This window comes from Typha angustifolia, chromosome 6 (assembly GCF_048772165.1).
Source record: "Typha angustifolia cultivar Huaian chromosome 6, ASM4877216v1, whole genome shotgun sequence".
Taxonomy (NCBI): Eukaryota; Viridiplantae; Streptophyta; class Magnoliopsida; order Poales; family Typhaceae; genus Typha; species Typha angustifolia.
The window spans coordinates 10,171,296-10,198,841 of NC_133244.1; the positions used below are offsets into that span (position 1 = coordinate 10,171,296).

General features: G+C 41.2%; 5 protein-coding genes and 1 non-coding gene across 8 annotated transcripts; 3 read left to right on the forward strand and 3 right to left on the reverse strand.

Annotated features, from left to right (window-relative positions):
* Positions 1–1,469: 1,469 nt before the first annotated feature.
* Positions 1,470–4,847, forward strand: LOC140761625 (vesicle-associated protein 4-1-like). Its single transcript, XM_073099044.1, has 7 exons — positions 1,470–2,137; positions 3,058–3,128; positions 3,411–3,492; positions 3,619–3,737; positions 3,871–3,948; positions 4,300–4,419; positions 4,523–4,847. The coding sequence occupies exons 1-7, from the start codon at positions 1,861–1,863 to the stop codon at positions 4,580–4,582; spliced, it is 807 nt and encodes a 268-aa protein (XP_072955145.1). The 5' UTR covers positions 1,470–1,860; the 3' UTR covers positions 4,583–4,847.
* Positions 4,848–7,474: 2,627 nt separating this feature from the next.
* On the forward strand, positions 7,475–12,898 carry LOC140760742 (sugar transport protein MST8-like). Of its 3 annotated transcripts, XM_073097729.1 has the most exons (5): positions 7,475–7,568; positions 8,433–8,519; positions 11,197–11,522; positions 11,649–12,278; positions 12,384–12,898. In XM_073097729.1, the coding sequence occupies exons 3-5, from the start codon at positions 11,211–11,213 to the stop codon at positions 12,864–12,866; spliced, it is 1,425 nt and encodes a 474-aa protein (XP_072953830.1). In that variant the 5' UTR covers positions 7,475–7,568; positions 8,433–8,519; positions 11,197–11,210; the 3' UTR covers positions 12,867–12,898. The 3 variants fall into 3 exon arrangements, with proteins under 3 accessions (XP_072953830.1, XP_072953831.1, XP_072953829.1); XM_073097730.1 differs by lacking the exon at positions 8,433–8,519 and having other exon boundaries at positions 7,487–7,568; XM_073097728.1 differs by lacking the exons at positions 7,475–7,568; positions 8,433–8,519 and adding an exon at positions 10,870–11,011.
* Positions 12,899–13,620: 722 nt separating this feature from the next.
* On the forward strand, positions 13,621–15,831 carry LOC140760741 (uncharacterized). The gene has a single exon (XM_073097727.1). The coding sequence runs from the start codon at positions 13,850–13,852 to the stop codon at positions 15,536–15,538; it is 1,689 nt and encodes a 562-aa protein (XP_072953828.1). The 5' UTR covers positions 13,621–13,849; the 3' UTR covers positions 15,539–15,831.
* Positions 15,832–16,353: 522 nt separating this feature from the next.
* LOC140761592 (external alternative NAD(P)H-ubiquinone oxidoreductase B2, mitochondrial-like) lies at positions 16,354–20,429 on the reverse strand. Its single transcript, XM_073098990.1, has 10 exons — positions 20,248–20,429; positions 19,633–19,900; positions 19,086–19,292; positions 18,604–18,854; positions 18,167–18,383; positions 17,958–18,062; positions 17,446–17,718; positions 17,182–17,303; positions 16,876–16,995; positions 16,354–16,701 (listed from the first exon to the last, which is right to left on the reverse strand). The coding sequence occupies exons 1-10, from the start codon at positions 20,337–20,339 to the stop codon at positions 16,614–16,616; spliced, it is 1,743 nt and encodes a 580-aa protein (XP_072955091.1). The 5' UTR covers positions 20,340–20,429; the 3' UTR covers positions 16,354–16,613.
* Positions 20,430–21,753: 1,324 nt separating this feature from the next.
* LOC140761817 (small nucleolar RNA Z223) lies at positions 21,754–21,844 on the reverse strand. The gene has a single exon (XR_012104632.1). It is a non-coding gene; the product is annotated as a small nucleolar RNA Z223 (small nucleolar RNA).
* A 611-nt stretch (positions 21,845–22,455) lies between these two features.
* Positions 22,456–26,713, reverse strand: LOC140761395 (external alternative NAD(P)H-ubiquinone oxidoreductase B2, mitochondrial-like). Its single transcript, XM_073098700.1, has 10 exons — positions 26,503–26,713; positions 25,891–26,158; positions 25,320–25,526; positions 24,658–24,908; positions 24,223–24,439; positions 24,019–24,123; positions 23,540–23,812; positions 23,293–23,414; positions 22,962–23,081; positions 22,456–22,788 (listed from the first exon to the last, which is right to left on the reverse strand). The coding sequence occupies exons 1-10, from the start codon at positions 26,592–26,594 to the stop codon at positions 22,701–22,703; spliced, it is 1,743 nt and encodes a 580-aa protein (XP_072954801.1). The 5' UTR covers positions 26,595–26,713; the 3' UTR covers positions 22,456–22,700.
* Between the last annotated feature and the right edge of the window lie 833 nt (positions 26,714–27,546).

A 27,546-nucleotide genomic window follows, 5' to 3' on the forward strand; every position in this document is an offset into this window, starting at 1 on the left:
TTACCAACTTGCTTGCTTGCCTAAAGTATATATATATATGTGTGTGTGTGTGTGTGTGTATAAATATCACACAGAGCTCTTTCTATGGATACCACACCTGAACAGCTAGTGCGAATAGGCATACATGGGGGCAACTAAGATAGTAATATACTACAGATTGGACAAAATTAATGTTAGAAATATATACATATATATTATGCCATGACATCTTCCATTAAAGTGACATAAGTCATTCCAGAGAGGAATAGGAATAGGAATAGGAATAGGAATATGAATAATACCTAAGGTTGGCACACTTTTATAAAGTACAATACCATGATCGACGAGAATCTGTACTAATTGCATTATCTACATGTGATTCCAGATCATAAAGTCCTTCAGCCAGAGGAAAACACTAGTAAAGCAACTATCATTCTGTACAGAATAACCACTACCTTTTCTCAACTAAACAAAGATGGAAGCAGCTAGTTCTCTTCTTGTCCATTTCCTTAAATATAATTTATGCCAGCAATTTGATGAATAAGAAGACAGCAATTAATGCACCGAAAGTCACGGAGTTGCTGCTCAAAATCCTTAATTTGCAAACTATTGTTCGTTGGACTGCCCAGTCCACTACTGCACACCTTTGTATTTATGCTTAGTAAACTCAGGAGGAGAACAAAAAAGAAAAAAAAAAACAAACAAAAAATTGTCAATGGCGGAGGAGCAAGTTGCCATTTCTTTATGATTATGATTATATATAAAACACCAACCACACCCAACAGCTAGTCTCATGTTCTTTATTTGAAAAACCATTACATTAATCATGAGACGACTAGTTAATAACAAAGGTAGGGATGGGATGGGTAATTATCAAAGCCAATTTAATTGTGTCTTCAACCCTCACAAGAAGTAAAATTGCAATGGGTAAAAACGACACAGAGATTATTGTAGCAGGATTCAAATGGAACGACGACACGACCATGTTAGATGAAACTCTTCTCACTGTATCGATCAATCACACTCCAGTCCAGTCACGTGCGTTGCGTCTGTTCTGAGGTGGGTAAAAGAAAAGAAAAAGTAGTGCCCTGTGTCCGGTGTCCCCCACCCCACTCCCCATTAAATAGTTGTGGGGGCCCGGGCCGGGGGATGATATTAACTAATAAGTAACCTCTCCAAGACTTTCCCCCCCCCACCCCACCCCACCAAAGTCAACTACCCCCCTCCTTAAGGCTCCCCAACCTCTCCCATTAAATCCTAATCCCCCTAATTTATTAATTTATTTTTAACAAGGAAGGCAACCATCCCATTCCACTATTCCAGTACGTACTATTGTCGACGCCTCTCAATGGTCACCGCCGCGCTAATAAATGCATGAGAATAATCTCACCGTGGAGGTGCTCAGATAATATATAAATTGGGGCCCCGGCCCCCGAGGAATAAGAGGCAATGAGAATTAGAGGAGAAGAGAAAGGGAGGAGGTTAAGGAATAGAGAGAAGAGAGAAGAGAGAAGAGAGAAGAGAGAAGCGAGAGGGGAAAAGTTGGAAAGCTACGTCTACACTACGGATGTGAATTGTGAAACCTCACTCTCTTAAATACAGTTTAATCCCGCTCATTTAAGATCCGAACTATCTAAATCTAATCCCATAACTACCCACCCAATCCAATCCAACCCAACTCAACCCACACCTTCCCAGAAAGCTCATCACTGAGATCAAATAAAGCGGCGACCAGAAAGAGGAGGATACGGAGACCCCGCAGTATATATCTACAAGCAGGAGGAGCTACCGGCGGTGACGCCACACGACCTGCGATCCGACAGGGAGGGGGAGCCGCTGTTGGATGGAGGAGTGAGAGCCGTTGTCCGGTCACCGCTGGATATGGCGATAGCGGAGGAGGGCAAGGGTTGGAGTTTGTGCCGGATGCCGTTTTGGGGAGGAGGAGCGGGCTCCTCCTCGTCGTCGTCGTCGCATAGCTTGACGCACCACCAGCACCAGCACCAGCACCAGCGGCGCAGCCAGGTGGGCCAGGTGGATGGAGGAGCTGATGCCGCGGCCCGCCGCGGCGGGGGAAGCTCTGTGTCGTTGGTGGCGCGCTCGCTGCTGCCCACAAGGCGCCGACTCCGGCTCGATCCGGCCACCAAGCTATATTTTCCATGTAAGGATTACCTGACGATCTTGTTCCTTTTTAGCTTTTCTCTGTTGGATTCCTCCTTACCTTAATTAGGTGCTCGTGAAAACTTGGAAAGGATATTGCTTTTTGAGTTTCTCGATGTAAAGTTCGGTTTTCTGAGTTATTCTAGGTCTTATTGATTGACTGGATTTATGATTCTTTCTATCCTTTTGACTTGGATTTGGTTTCTGGTTAAGAAAGATCGCTGCGGATAATTTATTTATAGATATGTCGGGTACTTCTTAATTTGGAAGTTTGAGGACGTTTTTGCCGTGACAATTTAATTCTCTTAACTAAGAAAGAGATGTAAACTTTGATAATCAGACTATGGATTTTTTGGCGATTTACCTGAGTTTAGTCTTTCTTCATATTCGAGGTGCTGGAGTCTTTACGATATGATTTTCTCAATAGATTAATATACCATAAGTCGATATGAATCTGGTTCTAAGTATGGAGGTAATTCCGTAGAACTGATTTATTTAAGCAACCGTTTTCCCTAATTTACACAATTGTCCCGATGGATAGTGGATTTGAAACTTTTTCGTTATGCTATCAATTCAATTGCTTCATGATTTGAGTGATCCTACCACTGTACTAAGGTGTAGGTAATTTCATAGATTTGATCGACAATTGTGCTTGTTAAATTGTGCAATTCTGTTCATATCCTAGTTTTCCTTCTTTGTCTTGACTCTTGAGAACCTCTTTTAACGGAAAATGATTCACCGTTTTGGTAGATTTGGCAACTAATTGGGGATGGATTGATGCCATTTGATGTTTGCCTTTTTAGGTTGATTTTTTATTTGTTCCTTGCAACTTATGCCGGTGGCTGCAGTTAAAGTTTAGTGCTATTACTCGTTCTCTTCTCAACTGATTCTTTTTTCCTCCCTGTTTTTTGCTTGGTGAAGATGAACCTGGTAAACAGGTTAGGAGTGCGGTCAGGATAAAGAACACCAGCAAGTCCCATGTAGCTTTTAAGGTAATCAGTTGATTATATACTTCTTGAATTTCATGTGTTCTTGGGTCATAAATGTAGATTTTTGACAACTTTGAGCATGGCTGGCATGTGTAGTAAGTGTTGTGTGTCTATCTCTGTTATTTGCCACTCCTCAAAATATCATCCAGGGAGTTTCTGTGTGTCGTTTCAGTCAAGCTTGTGTTACAAGGGAGCTGCTGCTTGTCTGTGCTGATTTTGATCAGTTTTCCTTCTTTTCTTCTCTGGCTTTTGGTGCCTAATCTCGATTAATGATGTGATTTTTAGTTTCAAACAACTGCACCAAAGAGTTGTTTCATGCGTCCTCCCGGTGGCATACTTTCTCCAGGAGAGAGTATCATAGCAACTGGTATTGCAATTTCCTTTTTCTTGCTTCTGTCTTGGAGAAGCTTGCATTTGAGAAAGAAATATGACACAAGGTGGAATCTACTTTTCTAATTAGTATATTGTGGTTGTTTATCCATTTTAATTGCAGTTTTCAAGTTTGTGGAGCATCCTGAAAATAATGAGAAGCCAATGGATCAGAAGAGCAAGGTTAAGTTTAAGATTGTTAGCCTGAAGGTGAAAGGGCCTATGGAGTATGTGCCTGAACTGGTGAGTATGCACCAGGGTTGCTGGGGAAGTTTCTTTCCTTCAATCTTTATCATGAAACAATTAATTTTTTACTTTTATGTAAACTTTTAGACAATCAATTCTAACATATTCTAATGATTCATCTCAATGACAGTTTGATGAGCAGAAAGATCAGGTTGCAGTAGAGCAAATTCTGCGAGTTGTGTTCTTGGACGCCGATCGCCCTAGCCCTGTAAGTCATAATTTCCCCCAATTTACATCCTGTTGTCATTCTGTTTGTATTAGTATAATTTTGAATATTAAGAATTTTGGTAGTTTCTCTCAAAAAAAAAGAAAGGAAAGAAACTTTGGTAGTTCTATATTGTGTGTTTGCTGGATAGCAGTTCTGGGTTCAATTCAATCCTATTCCAAAATGATTTTGATATTTAGATCGACTGGACTTGGATCAATTTATTAATAGTTTAAGATTCAATCAGTATATGAAGTTCAACGAAGATAAATGGATCAAAACCAATTTTATTACATATGTAACTAGATTGGACCCAATTATGACTAATATTTTGCTGTGGTTATACTATTGAAGCAAATGGATAAATTGAAGCGCCAGCTTGCTGAGGCAGAGGCAGCTCTTGAGGCACGCAAGAAACCTCCTGAAGATACAGGTCATCGGATAGTTGGTGAAGGGCTTGTCATTGATGAATGGGTAAAATGAGTCTATTAATGTTATTTAACAGCTGATTTATTGTCTTCGGTCATACTTCTCTAAATATGATTTGTTTTCTTGTATCACATGTATACATTTCCAGAAAGAACGAAGGGAACGATATCTTGCTCGGCAGCAGGTTGAAGGGGTCGATTCAATGTAAAGTGCGGCGTTGTATCATTGTAAACTTTGTAACCCTTGATTGCTTCCATGACATGGTGGAAGCAAATTGTTGCCATCCCTGCCCACTTTATTTCAGGCTTCTGAGTGGGGTGGGGGGTTCTGTGAGCTTCACTTGGTTGACCATAATTGAGTTGTTTGTCATAAACTTGTGAGATATGTTCTTGATGTGTAGGCTTGTGTCCAGATTGTATATAACGAGTCATTGCATATTAGTAAATAAAAGTGTTATGTTTTCAGTCATAAAATCCTGATTGATTAATAAGCAATCTACTGAAGTTTTCCTTCTATTTTTTTAAATCAAGCATCTATTGTATTGTATGTTAATTGCTAAATCCAGGGTTGTTTCATTCAAATGCTGAAGTATATAAAACTGTTATGGTCTACTTTTGCTATAGTAACCTGGTAGTTTATGTTTAGATATTTTTTAAGCTTATTTATTGACCTGTTTGATGATCTCCATAGGGCAGGCAAACATCTACGAGACACCTATGGTTAATTTCTCATCTTCCTCGATTGGGAGAGCTTTTAAGGGGGAGTTGGGGTGCCGGGGTGGGGGCCAAGACAAAAAGCTATGCCCATATACTTAATATAATTATAGGGAAGTTTTCATATAACACCCGATATACATGTTAATTAGCTATCTCATGGTTAAAAATATATCCTGTAATATTTACTATTTACATGTTGTACCCTGCATCTCTAGTTTGTAACCCGATGAAACTGGTTAGGCTTGACGGTTAGGTTTTGATCCGAGCTCGGTGTGATCCAATTAATCAGAAGTCCATAATTAATTCGATTAAGTTGATATACTTACGCATCAAGAGTCGTGGAAGTATATATATGCAATTCTGCGTCGATGCGTGGGTAAATCCCTCCACGCGGTGCATCACTTGTCAATAATTTCACAAGGCGCACAAATAATGAAATCACATGTGCATATCCAATATATGCATATATTTACTAGCAATAATAATATGCTTGTTGAAATGACTTACCATAAGTTACTAAATCAATGCAATCGATAAAGATTACCGGTCACTATCCTGAAACATGCTAATTCCTAAACATATCAGGATAAGTCCACACAGATATAAAGCTTGATACAATCTCTTATTTATACTAATCTCAATCATAGTGTTTACATGTTATTCATAGCAATAAAAGAGTAGTTTAGTCATCTCATGTCTACCAAGACATTTATCATGTTTATCATAGCTCACCGAGCTATTCACCACACATGGTAAATATTCTCAAAAAACAATCATCCATCACATAACCATCCATCATCTCATACAATGAGGGGGATATATACACATCTAGCGGTAATGCCACCCACACATGTACGGCGACACTACATCTAACCGGTAGTCTGTGGCCATCAGACTAAGGTCCCCGATTGTAAGTCCATATCTCACTCTCTCTAAATCATCACCGTCCTCAACGAGAGAATCGGGAGCCCTCGGCTCATCAACAGACGCCCTAACCCTGCGTCGTCGGGTACCGCTAGAGATATATCCTCGCCTCACAATCATGTTATTCCATCATTATAATCTAGTCCTGAATATGTAGTATAATTACCCGAACGCCACACAGGCTCTTGACCGTAGGTCGCTAATAGTATAGTCATATAAGATATACTCTATCCTTAACCCTAGGCTGAGTGAGTAAGGGTAATGCCTAGTCAAAACTCGACTACTAATGATAGGTGAAAGTGGTGCAGTATATGTGAGTGTATAAGGCATGTAATAATCATCATGATCGTTGCATTCTATATTCACAACAGTAATATATGGGTGATTAGGCTAATTAATCAAGTGGAATAGAAAAATTGGGCCCAAATGACCTCAAATGGGCTAGGCTGGGGGTATTGGGTTGGGCCCAAGCCCAATTCAATAGGCAGGGAGGAAATAGCTCATGGGCTGCAGTCCAAACTGTAGCCCACGGGCTCCATGGGCTGTGGTTCAGACCACAGTCCAACGGGCCCGCGGCTTCATGGGATGCGGTCTAAACCGCAACCCATTTAGCCTTATAGGCTACGATCTAAACCGCAGCCCAACCAGAGCGTGGGTGGGGGTTAAACAACCCCCACCCTCGCACACTATCCTTTCCAAAGGAAGGAGACAGAGGGAGGGGAGAGAGGGTGTAACACCCTAATTTCTAAAAATAAAAAAAAATCCCGTGACGCACGCCGAGCGCGTGCCTCATAGGCGCCTGCCACCCCATCCTCTCTTCTCCTTCTTCTTCCTCTCCTTTGTCGTGCACGTAGGGATGAAAACGGATCGAACACGGATCGGATAGTGCTCAACCTATATCCGGATCCGTATTTTTAATTCGAATACGGATTCAGATATGAATATTGGACGGATAGTAAAATTTAAAACCATATCCTAACTAAACGGATACGGATAATTTTCGGATAAAGGATCGGATCTTAAACGGATATTGATTAAATTTAAAATAATTATAATATTTTATTTAAATATAATTAACATAAAATTATTACGAGTTTTACAATAAACAATTTTTTTGTATGTCAAATATATAAAATTAGAGAAATTAATCTCTATAAATAATATATAACGTATTATTAGTAATAATATTAATACTTACTATTTAAATAAATAAACTAAAAACTGTAAATTATTTAAAAAATATGCTGGTAAACGGATATCCGAAATCCGTATCCGAATCTGAAAAATATATCCGACCCGTATCCGAATCCGAATCCGAATCGAATAGAAATTTTTTATCCGAATCCGATCCGAATCGGGTCGAATAGCGGGTCGGGTCGGAGTTAATCCGACCCGTTTTCACCCCTACGTGCACACCACCTTCCCCATCTCCCCTATCTCCTTCCCATTACCGCAGCCATCCCGATCCTCCCCTATTTCCTCCTCCACCGCATTACCTCTCTCCCTCTCTCGCGAGTTGCCGACGAAGTGCCGGAGCCGAGCGCGCAGATCGCGGTAAGCCTCAATCTCGTCGTTAAATCTCGATAGCTAGCTTCCCTCTCTCTCACGATCGTCCTCGACGGCCGCGACCTTGCATTCGGTCGTCAGTTCGAGGGCTCCGGTGGGAGGAGAGAAACCTTCCCTAGTTAGGCTTCAGGCCCTTGGTGAAGGGAGGAAGGACCCCCCCATGGCCGCCAGCCATAGAGTGCGACCAACTACCGTCGGGCCCTCCTCCCCCTTTCTTTTTCTCCCCTCTTTCTTTTCTTCCCCCTCTTTCCTTTTCTTTCCCCCTACTTACCCGACAGCCTTGTGCTGCGCCGCCGGCCTCGTGGCCGTGTCGCCGGCCTCGTGCTGCGTCGCCCGCAGCCCCGCAACCCCGTGGATCTCCTCTCTCCACCTCGATCTCCTTCCCTCGGGAGGAGATGGTGTGGGCGGGTGTGGGTGGGAGGGGGTTAAACAAACCCCCACCCATCCCCCCTTAGTGGGCTGTGGACCGCAGCCCACCAACTCGATTGTGGTGGGTTGCGGTTGGACTACAGCCCACAACAAGCCTTGGTGGGCTATGGTTGGACTGGGAGTCCACCTCTTGCAACCTTGTGCCTAGGCCCTTTTACTTATTGGGTTAGGGTTGAACCCAACCCAATACCCCAGCCTAGCTCATTTGGGGCCAATTGGACCCTATAACCCTGTTTAACTATTTCCATGCGGTTTAATTAGCCTAACCTCTGTAATGACAATTTAGTATCATGTGAATTTTAGGATAACTAAGACTCACCCTAGGGATCCTTGACTCATGTATTTGCCAAACATAAATACGCTAATAAGATAATTAATTCTATTAGTTCGCTAATCTTAGGGCTTACTTACGTGAATTAATAGGATTGACATCGCGTGAGGGGGATTTTGGGATTCCGGAGGAGCCGGCTAGCTGACGAGATTTAGGTGGAGACCCCCAAGCGAGTAGAGGTATACAAAATCTAGAATAATTTAGTTATAGTCATTATACCTGTCATGACACTGTAGGAAATGTCGGTATTAATACATGCATTTAGTATACCATGTCATGTCTTTACATATGCAGTTATTGATAATTTGCTCATCATGATATTATGAGAATGTTAATGTAGCATAAACATTAGTGTGATGATGCTCTATATATATATCTGTTATGAATATAGAATGTAACGATCATGATGACTATGGCATGCTTTATACACTCATAGACACTACATCACTTCCACCTATCATTAGTAGTCGGATTCTGACTAGGCAGTACGCTTACTCACTCAGCACAGGGTTATCGGTAGAGTGTATTTTATATGACTATACTATTAGCGACCTACACCTGAGGTCGGGAGCCTGTGTGGCATTCATGTAGTTATACTACATAGTCAGAACTAGATTATGATGATAGAAGAACATGATTGTGAGGCGAGGATATAACTCTAGCGGTACCCGATGACGCAGGGTTAGGGCGTCTGTTGATGAGCCGAGGGCTCCCGATTCTCCCGCTGAGGGCGGTGATGATTTAGAGAGAGTGAGATATGGGCTTATGACCAGGGTTCTTAGTCTGATTACTACAGACAACCGGTCACTTATAGTGTCGCCATACACGTGCAGGTGGCATTACCAATAGATGTGTATATATCTTCCTTGATGTATGAGATGATGGATGATTATGTGATAAATGATTGTTTCTTAAGAGTATTTACCCTGTGTGGTGAATAGCTCGGTGAGCGATGATAAGTATGATTAATGCTTTGGTAGGCATAAGATGACTAAACTACTCTTTTATTGCTATGAATAACATGTAAACACTATGATTGAGATATGTACGAATAAGAAATTGTATCAAGCTTTATGTTTGTGTGGACTTATCTTGATACGTTAGGAACTAGCATGTTTCAAAATAGTGACCGATAATCTTTATCAATTGTATTGATGTAGTAACTCATGTTAAACCACCTCAATAAGTATATTGTTATTGCTAGCAAATATAGGCATATAATGTATATACATATGCGATGTCATTATTTTAGATGGTATGGATCCTACTCATTGGGCTGTAAGCTTACCACCTCTTGGTGGCATTATTTCAGAGCTAGGGGACGCAGATGCGGGTAGCGAGGAGTAGCTGACTTTATTTTCAGTATATTTTTTAGTTGTATTAAGCCTTTGCGAGGGCGTTATGATTGATGATGTATTTTTGATTTTAGCATTGTATTTTGGGTGTATATTTGGAAGGCTTGTTGTGGCCTGTGGAACTTGTATCCGGACTCTTATGATTGAGTTTAATTATGGTGAATTGTGTTGTTGTGTGTCATGTGATGTACCGCGTGGAGGGATTTACCCACGTGGTTTACACATGTATTTGGAGGTTCATGTGTTTCAAAAGGGTTCGGCGCTGTCGGTGGCCCACGCCACCGACAGCATGCCCTCGGGTCGGTGGCTCGCGACCCACGCTGGGGAGGAAAGAGAAGGAAAGGGAAGGGAAGGAAAAGATGAGGGCTCAGCTTGGCTCGACGAGCGTAACCCACGCCGAGAAGGAGCCACCATCCATTCTCCTCGCCTACGGGGGAGCGGGAGAAGCTCGCTCCGCGGCCGGGGTGGTCGACGGGGCAGTGAGGCGTGCTCCATGGCCAGTGGCCATGGAGGTCCCTCTTCCCAACACGAAGGCCCAAAGCTCAACTAGAGAGCCCCTTCCACCGGAGCTCTCGGACCGGCGGCCGGACGCGGGGTCGTCGACCGCCAAGGACGATGGCGAGAGGGAGGGTAGCTAGCTACCAAAATTTAACAATGAGTTAAGGCTTACCGTGATCCGCGCTCTCAGCTTCGTCGACTCTGGGGCTTCGGCATTTCGTCGGCTCCGTCGTCGGCAAATCGAGAGAGAGAAGAGGGAGAGAGAGTTGGCGAGGTGGAGAAGAATTGGTGCGGTGGGGAAGAGGAGAGGGGGATTAATGGAGGTGGGGAAGGTGGTGTCCGTGGCAGGCTCTGTGACGCACGTGCGTTAGGGTCCTTTTTTATTATTTTATTATTTTATTATTTATAAATTGGGGTGTTGCAACTAGAGTCTAGAGTTTAGTGTCATATATCAACTTAATCCAAAATCCTACTCGTTCTCAAACTAGCTACTATCAACTTAATCCAGAATCCTACTCGTTCTCTAGCTACTAGAATTTCAATTTTATCCGTCTCTTTCTCTCTATAAATAGCACTACACATCGTAGGATCCCCTCCTATCCGCCTCCATCATCCATAATTTCCCTTCTTCCTTGAGATTGATAGATCCTCAATATCTTTAGGTTCCAAGTAATTAATGGCGGGCGGTGGGTTTAACACAGTGAATGGCGGAGAGGCTGCGGCGGCCTTCCCAGCGAAGATGACGATCCATGTCATCCTCGCTTGTCTCGTCGCCTCCTTCGGTGGTCTCATCTTCGGATACGACGTCGGCATCTCGGGTACGTACATTACTATCTAGTATATATTTACTACTCTTAAAAATCAATGCATCATGCATGCAACTAGAGACTTGATTAATTTGTTTAATAAAATTAATTAAGTAGTTTGTTTAGCATGTATAGAGATCAACAGATGAATATATATAGATATGAGAAGGATCGACATTAATTAATATATGATTTAGGTGGAGTGACGTCGATGGATCCGTTCTTGATGAAATTCTTTCCTGATGTGTACCGGAAAGAGGAGACGAGCGTAGTATCTAGTAATCAGTACTGCAAGTTCAACAGCCAGATGCTGACGTTGTTCACGTCGTCTCTCTACTTGGCCGCGTTGATCGCCTCCTTCTTCGCGTCGACCGTGACGAGGGTGTTCGGCCGCAAGATGTCGATGCTCGGCGGAGGCCTCGTCTTCTTGGCCGGAGCCATCATCAACGGCTTCGCCAGGGACGTCGCCATGCTCATCATCGGACGCATACTCCTCGGTATTGGCATTGGATTCTCCAACCAAGTAAGTACTTACTTACATATCTCAATTAATCAAATAAGTAAACATATCATGCAACTACTTAATTAATATCAATCACTAATATACATGCATTCATGATCATCTACTCGATCTAATGTATGTATGTAGTCGGTGCCGCTATATCTATCGGAGACTGCGCCGCCCAAGTACCGCGGCATGTTCAACATCTGCTTCCAGCTAATGGTGACGATTGGCATCCTCGTCGCGAACCTCATAAACTACGGCACTGCCATGATACATGGCGGCTGGGGTTGGCGTGTTAGCCTCGGTCTGGCCGCAGTCCCTGCCATCATGATTGTGATTGGGTCCCTGTTCCTCCCGGACACGCCCAATTCCCTCATCGAGCGCGGTCACCGCGACAAGGCCAAAGCCATGCTCCGCCGTGTCCGCGGCACCGACGACGTGCAGGCCGAGTACGACGACCTCGTGGCGGCCAGCGAGGCTTCGAAAGCCGTGAAGCACCCCTGGAGAAGCCTGATGCAGAGGAAGCACCGGCCACAGCTTGTCATGTCTATCCTTATCCCCGTCTTCCAGCAGCTCACCGGAATCAACGTCGTCATGTTCTACGCCCCGGTGCTCTTCAAGACGGTCGGTTTTGGTTCTAATGCCTCCCTCATATCTGCTGTCATCACTGGAGGTTTCAACGTCGTGGCAACCTTTGTCGCAATCTTCACGGTCGACAGGGTTGGCCGCCGCCCCCTCCTGCTCGAGGGTGGCCTTCAGATGATCATAGCTCAGGTACAGATTTGTTCGTTCTTAATTAATTAATTTTTACTTTTAAAAAATATATATATATATAAATTAATCTAACCCTTTACTTCTCTGGCTGTGTCACTTTGTCAGTTCATTCTTGGATCATTAATCGCTCTTAAGTTCGGTTTCAATGGTATTGCTGTCATATCGAGTGGGTACGCGATCCTGGTGGTGGCATTCATCTGCCTCTTTGTGACAGCCTTCGCATGGTCGTGGGGACCGCTGGGATGGCTCGTCCCCAGTGAGATTTATCCTCTGGAGATTCGATCAGCGGCGCAGAGTGTAACGGTGTCCTTCAACATGCTTTTCACCTTCATAGTTGCTGAGGTGTTCCTACTGATGCTTTGCCACATGAAGTTCATCCTCTTCTACTTCTTTGGGGCGTGTGAGATCATAATGACTGTCTTCATCTATCTCTTCCTCCCTGAGACGAAGAACATCCCTATTGAGGAGATGGACAAAATCTGGAAGAACCATTGGTTCTGGTCCACATACGTCACTGTCACCGGCACGGCCACCGCCACCGCGGATGAAGTTGATCTAGAGATGGGGAACACCCACAATGTCATCTGAATTACAAAATAGCCGGCGGGGGTGGATGCAGTGCAGACATTAGACATTAGACACTAGACACTAGACACTAGACACGGCCTCTTTTCTTTTTAATGCATACATATATGTAGTCTTTAGGAGAGTACTTTACTTATTGTTAGTTAAGTTCAACGCTACGTCCCTACATTTCCTTTGATTTACTTTCTTTCTTGTAATCTTTTTCATCTTATGGATTTCACTTTTGTGTGCTTAATTTAATTATCATCTCAAGAGCTATAGAAAGAGGGATTTAATTATTCCTTCAGTCTGCGATCAGACTCAGAGTAGAACTGTACTCAGATTGCACTGCACGAGCGACAGAACCAAACTATATTCGGAGTCGATATTCGCTATTAATCAACCAATCAGTATATCTTTTTTAAGTTTATTGGATTCGTAATTACTAATTAATGTTTCCAATCTGGCGGCTTGGTGCCCCCTTTTTTTTTTGTTTTGTTTCTTTTTCTTGATAAAGATTAAAGGCTTGGTGCCTTTTGAAAAGGTATAAATATCCAAAACTTTAATTAAAAAAAATTGGGTCTCAAACAATAATTTTTAATAGTGTGTAATCCAGCGCAAATATAAAATATATGAAACTTGGAACTTGGATGGGCCCGGGCAGCCAAAATATATGAAACTCCTATCTACCAGTCCTAGCGCTGCAGCTGTGGACTCCGACTGATTTAATTCCATTAAACTTTGCAATTAATCACATCGGAGAGCCAACGGCCAGGATTAGAGCATCCCCAACGTCTACTTTCCTCTACAACGGTCGGAAAAACCTGAACAAAACCCTCCGCTCCCTCTCCCTTCCCCTTTATCCCAAAACGAAACCACAGAAAAGCTTTCCAAGATCTCTTCTTTCTTCACTCTCTAACGCTAAAATCCAATTTCCCTCTTCTTCTAGGTTATTTCTTCTTCTTCTTCTCCTTCTTCTTCTACTACTAAGTGATTTCTAATTCAAGATGAGTCTTCTCCAACACCCAGATGGCGTCGAGTCCCAAAGCCTCCAGGTATGGAACAACGCCGCCTTCGATGACGCTGCCGCAGGCTCGGACGGATCGGCGACGAAGCTTCATTGGTCTCCTCTCCGATCCGTCTCAACCAATCGATCCGATTGGCTCGATCTTGATCCGAGCAAGGAGAATCGGATCCCGGCCTTGACCAAATCGCCCGTCTCCAAGAAATCCCCATTTGCAGCTGTCAAGAAGCCAGCTAAGGTGGCCTTCAAGGAGGCAGCCAGGGTTGACGATTCAAACATCGACGCTGAGATCGCGGAGATCGAGAAGGAAATCGAGAGGCTGTCGTCGAGGCTCGACGAACTCCGAACCAGGAAGGCGGAGAGGGATTCTCGTGCTGCGGCCAGGCGAGGGCGAATCGTTCCAGCCAAGTTCCTGGATATTAAGCAGAACACGGCCAAGAATCTTGAGTCTTCTGCTTCGAAGAAGATGGAAGATTTCCCTGCACCAGTTGGGCTCCGGCAGAGAGGGCTCAGTCTTGGGCCAATGGAAATATCCGGGAGCCGGGCAAAACTCTTCGGCCAGAAGCCGAGCTCAACGAAGAACGCCACGCCGGCTACGAAAAGGACTGGAGAATCTCCATCAAATGCGAAGTTACAAAGCCGAGGACTCAGCCTTGGGCCACTGGAGATCCAAGAAGGCGGCACTCCTCTGAAGCCTGTGCAAAATCGAAGGAAATCAGTAATCATTAAGCTCGAAGACATTGAAGAAGAGAAGGTGCCAAGGGAAGAGAGTGAAAGGAGTCCTAAACCTCGACCGCCAATTGCTGCATGTGACTCCACAGCCTTGAGGAAAGGTAGTACCAAGTCCTTCGGGCCGAAGAAGGTTGCAGACCCTCGCACAGATGTCATGCTCCGTCGAAGAGGCGTCAGCCTTGGGCCATCGGAGATAGCCAACAGCATCAGACCACACCAGAGGAAGAAGCTTCAAGATCTCAAAGACAAACAGTTGAAGGGAGAACAACAACGAAGCTCAAGTCAAAGTCCTAAATCTCGAAGGCTATCTGCTGCTAAGTTTTCTGACCTGAGGAAAGGGATAGCAACCGTGGGAGCGAAGAAACCAGTCTGTAAAAGAGAGGATGGATCATCATCAGTTCTCAGACCAAAAGCTCTTTTCCGTGAAGAGAAGAGTACAGTTCTCACTAAAAGGCCATCAAGAAGTAGTTCTAAGGTGAGAGTTGTCGCGAGTCGCTACAGTCTTGCTACTGTGAGTGCTTCCGGAGAGGAGACGGAGAGCAAGCGGCGCAAATGGTCATTGCCAGAGTCGTTCAGCAGGAAGGGGAGTAGTAATGTTTCTCTTGCAGGATCATGTGGATCTATCCCGGAGTCTCCTCCTAGTCCTATGGAAAAAGGATTAGATACTGCGGCTCAAGTGGAAGAAGGGGAGACAGTCAACAATGTGCAAGGCAAGGAAATGAATGCGTGGCAGTCTCCTCCATCTATCATGAAGGTTGCTGAAATGCTTCCGAGGATCAAGACATTGAGGTGCACCACTGATAGCCCCCGTGATTCAGGATGTGCAAAGAGAGTTTCCGAATTGGTTGGAAGAAGGTCAATTTTTGGCGTGGAAGAGGTGGTGGAAGAAGAAGGCATTTCTTCCAATCAGGTGCTGCTGACCTTTGAAGACGAAGAGTAATATGGCTGGCTATACTCAGAGTCAGAGTTACCTTCTTCCTCCTATGAGTAAAGGTCTTGCTTACTATATCATTCTAAGTATTGTTTGTTGCAATTGATCTAGTGACAGAGACTGAGGCCTGTTTCGCACCTTTTCGGCTATGTGTTTCAGTGTATGTTGTTTCCCTAACTTTTCTACTTCTTCAATGAGGTTGTCTTGTGAGATGAGATAAAAGTTGTATTGAGCCTTCTCCTTGGTTGATCCTATGATGCATGACTTGGTGCACCATATAACAAGTGAAGAAAGTGTCTCTACTCTAGCATTTTGTATATATACTATTTCAGTTCCTATTCTGATACTGAGAGTCTCTCTGTCTATTTCTTTGCCTTCGTGAAAGAGGTTACGCCATTATGTTGTCCAAGTTGCAACATTCTGGACAAAGTGTTGTCGTGGAACTAACTGCATGAGTGTAATTTGGATAGGCAGTCTACCTTTTACTAACTTGTTGCAGCATTTCCTAAATGCAGGTTGGTTCCTCTTTTGCTTATACAACCTCAGTGCATTTTTGATTTTGTTTTGCCAGTTTATTGCTAGAACGACATTGTTCAGAAAAAGAGTCAATACTATCGAGAAATAGTCTCTTGTAGAAAAGAACGGTGAGGTTCTACGAAGGAAGTTAGCAATGCCATCTTTTGAGAGCTTTAGTAGTTTATAGCTTATATAATACTAAACAAAACATCTATTAGTTAATGGGATAATAATTAGATAGTTAAAAGAAGCCTCATATGTGTGATTCGAATTCTGGTGACATTGGTTTTAATTAGGACACCGTTGAGTTTCACTTTTCTTGAATAATTAAAAACCATCTAGTAATCAAAATTACAACAAGAATAACTATTGCTCTTAGTTTTCCATAATGGATGAAAAAAAAACCTTCAACATGAGGACAACAGAAACTGTTTGCTTCTCAAGCAATCGATCACAAACATCTGAAGACAAAGAGGAATCAGAACCGGCGACCAAAATAAGTCAAGAATTTCTGCAGTTCAGTAGCTGATAATCTGACAGAAGATTTGTTTACACTAGTGAATCCTAACTATATGCAACTCGAGTCCCTCCCAAAAATGAATCGCCGCGTCCAATCAGATATCACCAATGCCCTTGTGCGCCAACTCACTTGTTTGCTGGATAGAAGAAAAAGAATCTTATAAATTATCAACCATGTCAAGTCCTAACAAGATAAAACTTTCAGCAATGAAACAATTGGCATGCATATGTTAAGCTGAAGGATTGAAAGAGATGCATCCTGCAAAACAAATACAAGTACTATCTGGTGGGTTGAAAAGAAAACATTATACCTAGCATACACTGAGTACCAGAGCCACTGAGTGCTGTGACCAATGGAGATCCAATCTCCTGGGAGCTGTGCAGCTGCCTGCTCTCCGCCCAAAGGGGCAAATTGACCAAAATGCTTATAGCTGGGAGAATGGAACAAAGGAAAACAATACATCAAATGAAAAGGGACCAAGCACAGAAAATTAAGCTGGGATTAGATTGATTAGACACATGGTTGTTTACTTGGTTGATTTGATCATGTATGAGAAGGAATTAAATTTTATAGAAGATTAAAGCACATCAAGCAATTTGAAAACATGAGCACCTACCAGAAGGGACGAAAGTGATGACGACCTGATTCTGTAATTCGCAGTGGACCTTCAGGAGTCTGCTCACTATCCTTCATTTTGTTAAAACATCTAGCAAGATAATTTCCTTGTTGTGCAGCAACCTACCCCAAATATTCAAAAATTAGTCATAGAAAGACGAGCGCAATGGATATCTAACAAATAAGGGCTTATTTAAATTTCTTTCACTACTTTTGTCATCATTATGTGAAAGAGGTAATCCAGTTTGTGAAGATAAATAGTCACCTGAGCAGTTGCTGGAAGACTTTTGACCTGTGAATCCACGTTAGCAAGAGCCTTTTTGAACTCTTCAATGTCCAGTTCTATAGATTCCTTTTGAACATCACCTTTGGCACCCTTTAACAAATCAACAATGCCACTCATTTGATTGCTTTTCAAGTAGAGTTCCACTTGAGGATATCTTATGCAAATATCTTCTAAAACATCTTGGATTTCTTTCAGAGTCAGTTTTCCAGAATTGTCTTTGTCTGCAACCTTAAAAATTGCCGTGATGTCCTCCTGGAAGCATATAGGCATTCAGTTCAACTAAAATTCTTTTTGGATGAAAGTCTGTAGATACAGTACAACTACAGCTGGATGATTCATATTGACATATTTCTGATTACTTGTTGATTCAGTTACTGTCATCTTTTCTAGAAACTTGCTAATGGTCACTTTATATTCCCAATTCAAAGATACTGAACCTTTTAAAAATGCACATTGAAAGTGATAAGCTATATAGTGACCGTGAACCATACCATTACTTTCCGTTGATTAATCGTAGCACAATCACCAATTGCATAAACACCATCACATTCATGGACTCTCAGCCATTCATCAGTTGCTAAGACACGCCTATTGGCCTGTGCAAATTGAAACAAGACTAAGCAGCCATAGTAAAAGAGACTACTGTAAAATTAAGAGAATTACATTAGTAAAAGAAACAGTAAGTGAAGATCCATTAAACCTGACCAATTTGTTTCATGAAATCCATCATAACAGGACGTGTCCCAATACCAGTAGACCAAACAGCCATTCCATATGGCACGGAAAATTCTCCAGCAGTTGCATTTTTCATGGTGATCAAGTTATCGGTAACATTTACAACCTTAAATCCTGTTTTGACTTCAATTCCATCTCTGCGGAACTTCTCTTCAGCAAAGTTTGTTACCCGTTTGTCGAACCTTTGTAATACAACCACAATACAATAAAGGAGGTCAGGGAGGAAGCTGTAGGTAATTGTAAAAGCTAAAATTTCAAAAACATACAGTGATAATGAAAATCAACAATCAAATCTACAAAACACTATTTAGCGGATTATTCAAAGAGAACTTCTTTTTGAAACTACTATATTTCAAAGAGAACCTCTCACCCGAAATAATAAGATCATTAAGCATGCCTTACATGGTCAATATATGCTCTCCATGTTGAATGACTGATATCTTCACTAGGTCTCTTGTTGCAGGATAAAGCTTAGCCAAATCCTCAGAAACAAAATCATGCAACTCTGCAGCAAATTCAACACCAGTAGGACCACCGCCGATGACTACAAAATGGAGATTGTTCTTCTTCTGTTCTTCATCAAGGTAGGGAAGGTTGGCCCTTTCAAAGCATTCCATCACACTTCTCCGAATCTTCTGAGCATCCTCTATTTCCTGCATATACTATTGACAATGTGAAAGTTCTGACACAATGGGCAACCAGTATTCCCAAGCTAAACTATCAAATAGGCAAGGGCAAAAAAGTGTGATAAAGGCAAGCAAGCCCTATACCCAACGCTGATTTGCTTCAAGAAGCTTGAAATATTCTTATATTTCTTAGAATATTTACAGCCTTTTCTGGTGAAAATTCAAATTCAAAGAATCCTTGCAGTGAACTAAGTGTACCTTCAAAAAGTGGCAATGCTCCACCACACCAGGGGTGTTAAATGTATTAGTCCTTGCTCCAACTGCAAGCACTAGGTAATCATAATCAACTGCAAATTCACCAGTCCCATCCAAATTTGTGCCAATATTAGAACGACAATAAACTTTCTTGTTTGTTGCGTCGATTTTGAAGCACTCGGCTTCCCAAAACTTAATGTCTCCCTTTTTCTGCCAAAGTAATAAAAGAACAAGCTGAGAACTAGTTTATTAACAGGAATTTCAGCACATAAAAATTGCTAATCTTTGTGATTAAATATAATATTATAGATCAAATGGAAACAAAGCAACAAATGATATAGCCAAGTGACTGTAAAAAAACAAAATCACAAGAAAAATAAATAATTAGCAAACCGTCAGGTAACCATATAGTTCTGGTAATAGTATCAAAAGGTGTAACTAAGATTAAGATTTTAGACGGACGAGTGGTAGTATTTGAGAATAACAAAATGGCCAGAAGACAAGAGAATCATAATTGACCAATAATGCGCAACAGCTCAATTAATCATACCTTTCTTATTATTCTGCGTATTGGCTCAACGATACTGCGTGGTTCGACAGTTCCACATGTGACGCTTGGGAGCAAAGGGGTAAAGGCAAAGTAATTACGAGGAGATATCACTTGGACGTCGTACAAGGTGCTATCCAGATTCTTCAAGAAGGTTGTGCCAGCCCAGCCAGTTCCAAGCACCAACACCTTCTTCTTCTTAGGAGCTGGTTGAGATGCCTCGATTGCATTCTCTGACTTCGAGTCAGCATATGCCACAAGGCCTCCACTACTGCAGAGTTAGCGCAAATTACATCAATAAAATCGCAATTTTTTTTTAAATTTTAAAGTTGAAAGAGAAATCCGCACATATTTAAAAAAAAAAATAAAGAACTGAAATATGCAAGCTTGATTACTGAAAGGCGCTAAAACTGAATCATTACAGTAAATCCAGGTACAATCGTTTCTTCCCCCATCAAATTTTCTCCTTCTGCCTCCAATTATGTGCAATTTAGATGGGAAATGAGTCAAATTCTTATTAGATCTCTAGAAGTGGCAAGGTCGAAACATAAAAGGATGTAAACACACACACACACACACACACACACACACACACACAGAGAGAGAGAGAGAGATTACCTCGCGGCAAGGACGACGATGAACTTAGAGATGGTGGGTCGAGTGTTGAAGGCTCGGGCGGCGCCGTCGAAGAAGAAGGCGGAGAAGCGCATTCCCACGATCTGGGGAAGAGAGAAAGATCTTCTCCACTTGTTTGCCCCCTTTTGTTCGTTGGTCTTCGCTCTTCGGTGTTATTTCTGTACAACAACTGCTGACATTTTTTAACAATCGAATCTTGGGACCACTGCAAAGGTCCAACAATAATAACATTTGGCTGCTAACTCTGTATGTTAAAATAACTCTTCAAGGATATATTTTTTATTAGACTAACTTTTATTATTATCGCAAGGAAAAGAAAGTAAAGTCGAGAGATCAAATTAATTCCACCCATCTTCTACGGTCGGTCACGGTGTGTGTAACTAATTCCTACCCGTCCAACCAGGGGAGACAGATGCGGTGTAATTAATTTGATTGGTCTAAAAGCAACTTCTGGAACACTACGTACGTATTTCATCGACCCTCTAGTCTGTAGATGGATCCTCTAATCCTATCAATCTGACGCTTTGGTTCCTCTTTTATTATCCAGTCACAATTATGCGCTAGAAATCTTGGAGGATGCTACCTTTTTTCATTTATATATAATATGGAAGAAATTAAATGGAAACATGATGACCGCAAAAAAGCTGTAAGCCACTTTAATAATAATAATAATAATAATAAGATACAGTAAATGGAACATAACTCACTGTAACACAACACTCAGACAGCCGGAACTAAAAAGGTACACTACTTTAATAATTAAGAACCCAATTCCATATAAACCAACTTCTTCTCCGAATTAATTTTTCAAGCATCGCTGCAACGAAGTGATTCGATGTTTCAACTCTCAAGTCAAGTGACTGACAGATCTCGGAACAAAATCATATTAACTGCAAGTCTGCAATTTAATGCTTGACAGAAGATCACTAATAAAACCACCAACTTTTTTTCTTTTAGATTCTGCAGAATGCCATTCATGTTCAGAAAAAATCAACCAACGAGCAAGTAACAAACCCAGCATATATTACTGAAGAAAAAGCTTGCTCTATACTTGGCCAATAATTAAGACGAACCAGTAACAACAATAAAATAAGAGGTTTAGTATATAGTAAAACTCGATGTTTATGCAAGATCAATAAGAAGTCTATACTCTCAATGATCTACCTACTGATGCTGTAGTCAATGCATACAGGAAAGGCATAGAAAGCCTACTGCAAGAAAATAAATTCAACAAGAAGAAAGTGGATTCAAAAATAATTTTATGCCTCACAAGTATATGTTGATGTCATAAAGTACTGCTTCACCCAGTAGGTTCTCCCTGCAAGCAGGGACTTGGAATAAGGGGTTCCACTCAATCTAATGAGACTAACAGATTATATATGTACTTCGTAATAGGCACCTCAGCTTACCTCTGCCAAGCACTCTCAAAATGGAAGTAATACAATAGTTAAACATCATATGTAACTAATAAGTCTTCCAAACATGAACGAAGGCTCATCATTTGTCAGCTTTTCAATCACGAATTATCTGAAGCAGAACTAGCATTTAAAGCGGATTAATTTTATCGTCATAGTCCATCAAAACATCCACCAAAACTAGACCTTGAATAAGCTCAAACATGTTCTTCAACTACAGTACAAACATGAACAAGTAAACAGTTAAAAGCACAGATAAGAGTTAACACGGTTGAGCCCTTCTTTTGCTCTGGCTGATTCTATGATGCATGACTGGATCACCATAAGAAGTGAAGAAGGTGTCTCTACCCTAGCTTTTGGTATATAAACCACTTCAGTTCCTGTCCTAATACTGGAAGTCTATATTTCTTTGCCTTCAGTTGAATCTGAAAGAGGTTATTCCAACGTTTTTAAAGTTTAAATGCCGTAGTTGCAACAACCTGGATAAAGTGATGCGAACTGCATGTGTGTAAATTGGATAGTTCCTTGGATATAGTAGGCTGCCTTTGCTAAATTGCAACATTTCTAAATGCAGGTCCCTCTTGCTTGTATAACCTCAGTGCTTTTGTGATATTGGATTGACAGTTGAATGTCAGAACAACATAATTCAGAAAAAGAGTCATACAATGGAGAAAAAGCCTGCAATCTTGTGAAGAATAATGTGGATGGTGAGGTTCTCTGGAGGAAGCCACCAATGCCATCTTTTGGGAGCCTTAGTAGTTTATAACTTACAAAATATCAAAAACACATCTAGTAATCAAAGTTACTAGAAGAATAATTATTGCTCTTAGTTTTACATAACAGGTAAAAAAAAAATCAACAAGATGACAACAATAGATTATTTCTTTCTCAAGCAATCAATAGGCAAACATCTGAAGGAAAAAAGAGGACATCAGAACTGGTGATCAAAATAATCAAGAACTTCTGCAGTTCAGTAGCTGATAATCTGACAGAAGATCTATTCACATTAGTGATACCTAACTATATGCAACTCGAGTCCCTCCCAAAAATGAATCGACGCGTCCAATCAGATATTACCAATGCCCTTGTGCGCCAGCTCACTTGTTTGCTGGATAGAAGAAAAAGAATCTTATAAATTATCAACCATGTCAAGTCCTAACAAGGTAACACTTTCAATAAAGAAACAATTGGCATGCATATGTTAAGCTGAAGGATTGAAAGAGATGGCAAGCCTGCAAAACAGATACAAGTACTATCTGGTGGGTTGAAAAGATATTATACCTAGCATACACAGAATACCAGAGCCACTGAGTGCTGTGACCAATAGAGATCCAATCTCCTGGGAGCTGTGCAGCTGTCTGCTCTCCGCCCAAAGGGGCAAATTGACCAAAATGCTTATAGCTGGGGGAACGAAACAAAGGTATAAAATACATCAAATTAAAAAGGATCAAGCACGTACAATTAAGCTGGGATTAGATTGATTAAACACATGGTTGTTTACTTGGTTGATTTGATCATGTATGAGAAGAAATTCAATTTTATAGAGGATTAAAACACATTAAGCAATTTGGGAACACAAAGATTAAGAAAAGCACAAGAGATAGGCATATACCTGAAGGGACGAAAGCGATGACGACCTGTTTCCCTAATTCGCAGTGGACCTTCAGGATTCTCCTCACTATCCTTCATTTTGTTAAAACATCTGGCAAGATAATTTCCTTGTTGCGCAGCAACCTACCCCCAAATATTGGAAAATTAGTCAGAGAAAGTCGAGAGCAATGGATATCTAACACATACTTCCACAAACTGTCACAATTTATGTGAAAGAGGTAATCCAGTTTGTGAAGATGAATAGTCACCTGAGCCGTTGCTGGAAGACTTTTGACTTGTGAATCCACGTTAGCAAGAGCCCTTTTGAACTCTTCAATGTCCAGTTCTATAGATTCCTTTTGAACATCACCTTTGGCATCCTTTAACAAATCAACAATGTCACTCATTTGCTTGCTTTTCAAGTAGAGTTCCACTTGAGGATATCTTATGCAAATATCTTCTAAAACATCTTGGATTTCTTTCAGAGTCAATGTTCCAGAATTGTCTTTGTCCGCAACCTTAAAAATTGCCGTGACGTCCTCCTGGAAGCATATATAAGCATTCAGTACAACTGCAGTCAGATAATTCATGTTGACATAAATCTGACTACTTGATATTCTCAGCATTTTTACTGTCATCCTTTTCAGAAACTTGTTAATAGTCACGTTATATTCCCAATTCAAAGATAATAAACCTTTCAAAATGCACATTGAAATTGATTGTAGTATGATGCGACTGTGAGCCATACCATTACTTTCCGTTGACTAATCGTAGCACAATCACCAATTGCATAAACACCATCACATTCACGGACTCTCAGCCATTCATCAGTCGCTAAGACGCGCCTATTGGCCTGCGCAAACAGAGTGAAAGTAAAGTATTAGCATGCAGTGTCTAGCAAAATCAAGACAATCTCAGTAGTACAAGAAACTGTAAGTGAAGATTCATTAACCTGACCAATTTGTTTCATGAATTCCATCATAACAGGACGTGTCCCAATACCAGTAGACCAAACAGCCATTCCATATGGCACAGAAAATTCTCCAGCAGTTGCGTTTTTCATGGTGATCAGGTTATCAGAAACTTTTAAAACCTTGAATCCTGTTTTGACTTCAATTCCATCTCTGTGGAACTTCTCTTCAGCAAACTTTGTTATCCGTTTGTCAAACCTTCGTAATACAGCCATAAAAAAATAAAGGATTCAGGGAGGAAGCCACAGGTTCTTGTAAATGATACACATAAAAAACATACGGTGATAATGACAATGAACAATCAATTCCATACAATACTATTTTAGTGGATTATTCAAAGAGAACTTTCTTTTGAAACTAATACATTTCAAAGATAACCTCTTATCCGAAATATAAGATCATTAAGCATGCCTTACATGGTCAATATGTGCTCTCCAGCTTCAATGACTGATATCTTCACTAGGTCTCGAATTGCAGGGTAAAGCTTAGCCAAGTCCTCAGAAACAAAATCATGCAACTCTGCAGCAAATTCAACACCAGTAGGTCCACCACCAACGATTACAAAATGGAGATTCTTCTTCTTCTCTTCTTCATCAATGTTAGGAAGGTTGGCCCTTTCAAAGCAGTCCATCACACTTCTCCGGATTTTCTGAGCGTCCTCTATTTCCTGCATGTATGTATTAATGGCAATGTGAAGTTCTTACACAATGGGCAACCAGTATCAAATATAAAATTTAAAAGCTTGATTCTAGTGAACATCCAGACACAGAATGGCAAATCAAAATGACATAAAAGGAGTGATGATAAATAGATAATTTCTTGAACTGATACCAACTATTCCCTGATGCCCTGAGAATGTAACTAGAAAGTGTGTTATAAGTCAGCAAGCCCTGTACCCGATGCTAATTTGCTTTAAGACTCTTGAAATAAATATTTTTGCGACGGCAATATTTGCGACAGCCTGAGACGACTTTTTAAGTCATTGTAAATACTTTTTGTGATGCATTTTCTATTTTTTGCCACACACATAAAATGTCACAAGAATTTAATTTTGTTGTAGTGAATGAACTAAGTGTACCTTCAAAAAGTGGCAATGCTCCACCACACCAGGGGTGTTAAATGTGTTGGCCCTTGCTCCAACTGCAAGCACTAGGTAATCATAATCAACTGCAAATTCACCAGTCCCATCCAAATTTGTGCCAATATTAGAACGGCAATAAACTTTCTTGTTTGCTGCGTCGATCTTGAAGCACTCGGCTTCCCAAAACTTAACATCTCCCTTTTTCTGCCAAAGTAATATAAAGAAGAATCTGAGAACTAGTTTATTAACAGGATAAATGGACCAGAAAAAATTTCAGTACATGAAATTTGCTCAACTCTGTGATTAAATAAAAAATTATAAATCAAATGGACGCAAAGCAGGAAAAGATATAGCCAAATTAATGTGTGAAGAACAAAATCGTAAGATGATAAGAGAAGTAAATAATTATCAACCCTCACCCGTATACTACTGATAATATTATCAAAAATATTGTAACTAAGATTAAGATTTTAGAGGGACTAGTGGTAGTATTTGAGAATAAGAAAACAGCCAAAAGACAGGAGAATCATAATTGGCAAATAATGCGCAATAGCTCAATTAATCATACCTTTCTTATTATTCTGCGTATCGGCTCAACGATACTGCGTGGTTCGACGGTTCCACATGTGACGCTTGGAAGCAAAGGGGTAAAGGCAAAGTAATTACGAGGAGATATCACTTGGACGTCGTACAAGGTGCTATCCAGATTCTTCAAGAAGGTTGTGCCAGCCCAACCAGTTCCAAGCACCAACACCTTCTTCTTCTTAGGAGCTGTTTGAGATGCCTCGATTGCATTTTCCGACTTCGAGTCAGCATATGCCACAAGGCCTCCACTACTGCAGAGTTAGCACAAATTACATCAATAAAATCGCTTCTTTTTTTTGTTGAAAGTTGACAGAGAGATCCGCAGATAATTGAATAAATATCTAAAATATGCAAACTTGATTACTGAAAGAAATGAAAGGCGCTAAAACTGAGTCAGCACAGTAAATCCAGCTACAATTTCATACAGATCTAAAGAGAATTTGTCTCATTTCACATCTAAATTTCACATGATGGGAGGAAGAACGGGAAAATTTGATGGGCACGAAACGATTGATTGGTGGCAAGGAAGTATAAAACGATGGAAACAGAGAGAGAGAGAGAGAGAGAGAGAGAGAGAGAGAGAGAGAGAGGTTACCTCGCGGCGAGGACGACGATGAACTTAGAGATGGTGGGTCGACTGTTGAAGGCTCGGGCGACGCCGTCGAAAAAGAAGGCGGAGAATCTCATTCTGGCGATCTTAGAAAGAGAGAGATTCTTCTTCTTCTTCTTCTTCTTCTTCTTCCTTTTCCGTTCGTTAGAGAGAAAGAGGAACTTTTTATTGCTTTGTTAGTTGGTCTTCGCTGTTTACATCTGATATTTTCACACCGACTCAAGGAAACTTGGTGGCCAATGGAAAATGCTTTACGACTTACGAGTATTGTTTATGAACACGTGTCAAAATTGGGGAGGCCACGTTTTTGCTGTCCAGGAGAGGTATATGAAATATCGTACGACGGTGGCGGGTTAAATTTGAAAGTGTTATGTCAATGGAACAAAATGCTGGATAAAAATAAATAAATAATGAGAAATACATTTTTTTTAACAAGCACGCTGAGTGAAGCAACAGCAGCTGTTAATTCCATTTTGTTTTTATTTAGAGGTAATTCCGTTTATACAACAGCTGACCGTATTCCACATATTCCCTATCAATCATATGTAATGTGGGAGATTGTGGAGAAAAGACTATCATCGCTCATATATTTATTTAATTTTAAATAATTAAAAAAGAGTTGTTATTTGACTTATTTGCCAGCAGGAAGGTGCAAGCGAACGATCGTCCATTTGTCCTTCCCTCCAACTATATGGAGTGGGGGAAAAAAGGTAAAGAGAAAGCGAGACCCTCGAGATTGATCGTATATGCTCTTGTTAACCGTCTTCTTTCAGTTCCAGGGACCAGGGACCAGGGACCAGGGACCAGGGGGGTTCACGGTGTAATTAATTAAGATGTCCAACCGCCAACTTTGAAACCCATCCATCGGTCAACATCATTGTTTGACGGGTCCGCAACTTCTGGAACATTATATTATTTCATCCATCGACGCCAAATCTCCCGACCCATGATGCCCCAATTCCAATGGTTCGTCTAATGGTATCAATGTGAGGGTAAAACTATAAACACTTTGATTCCTCTTTTATTAAT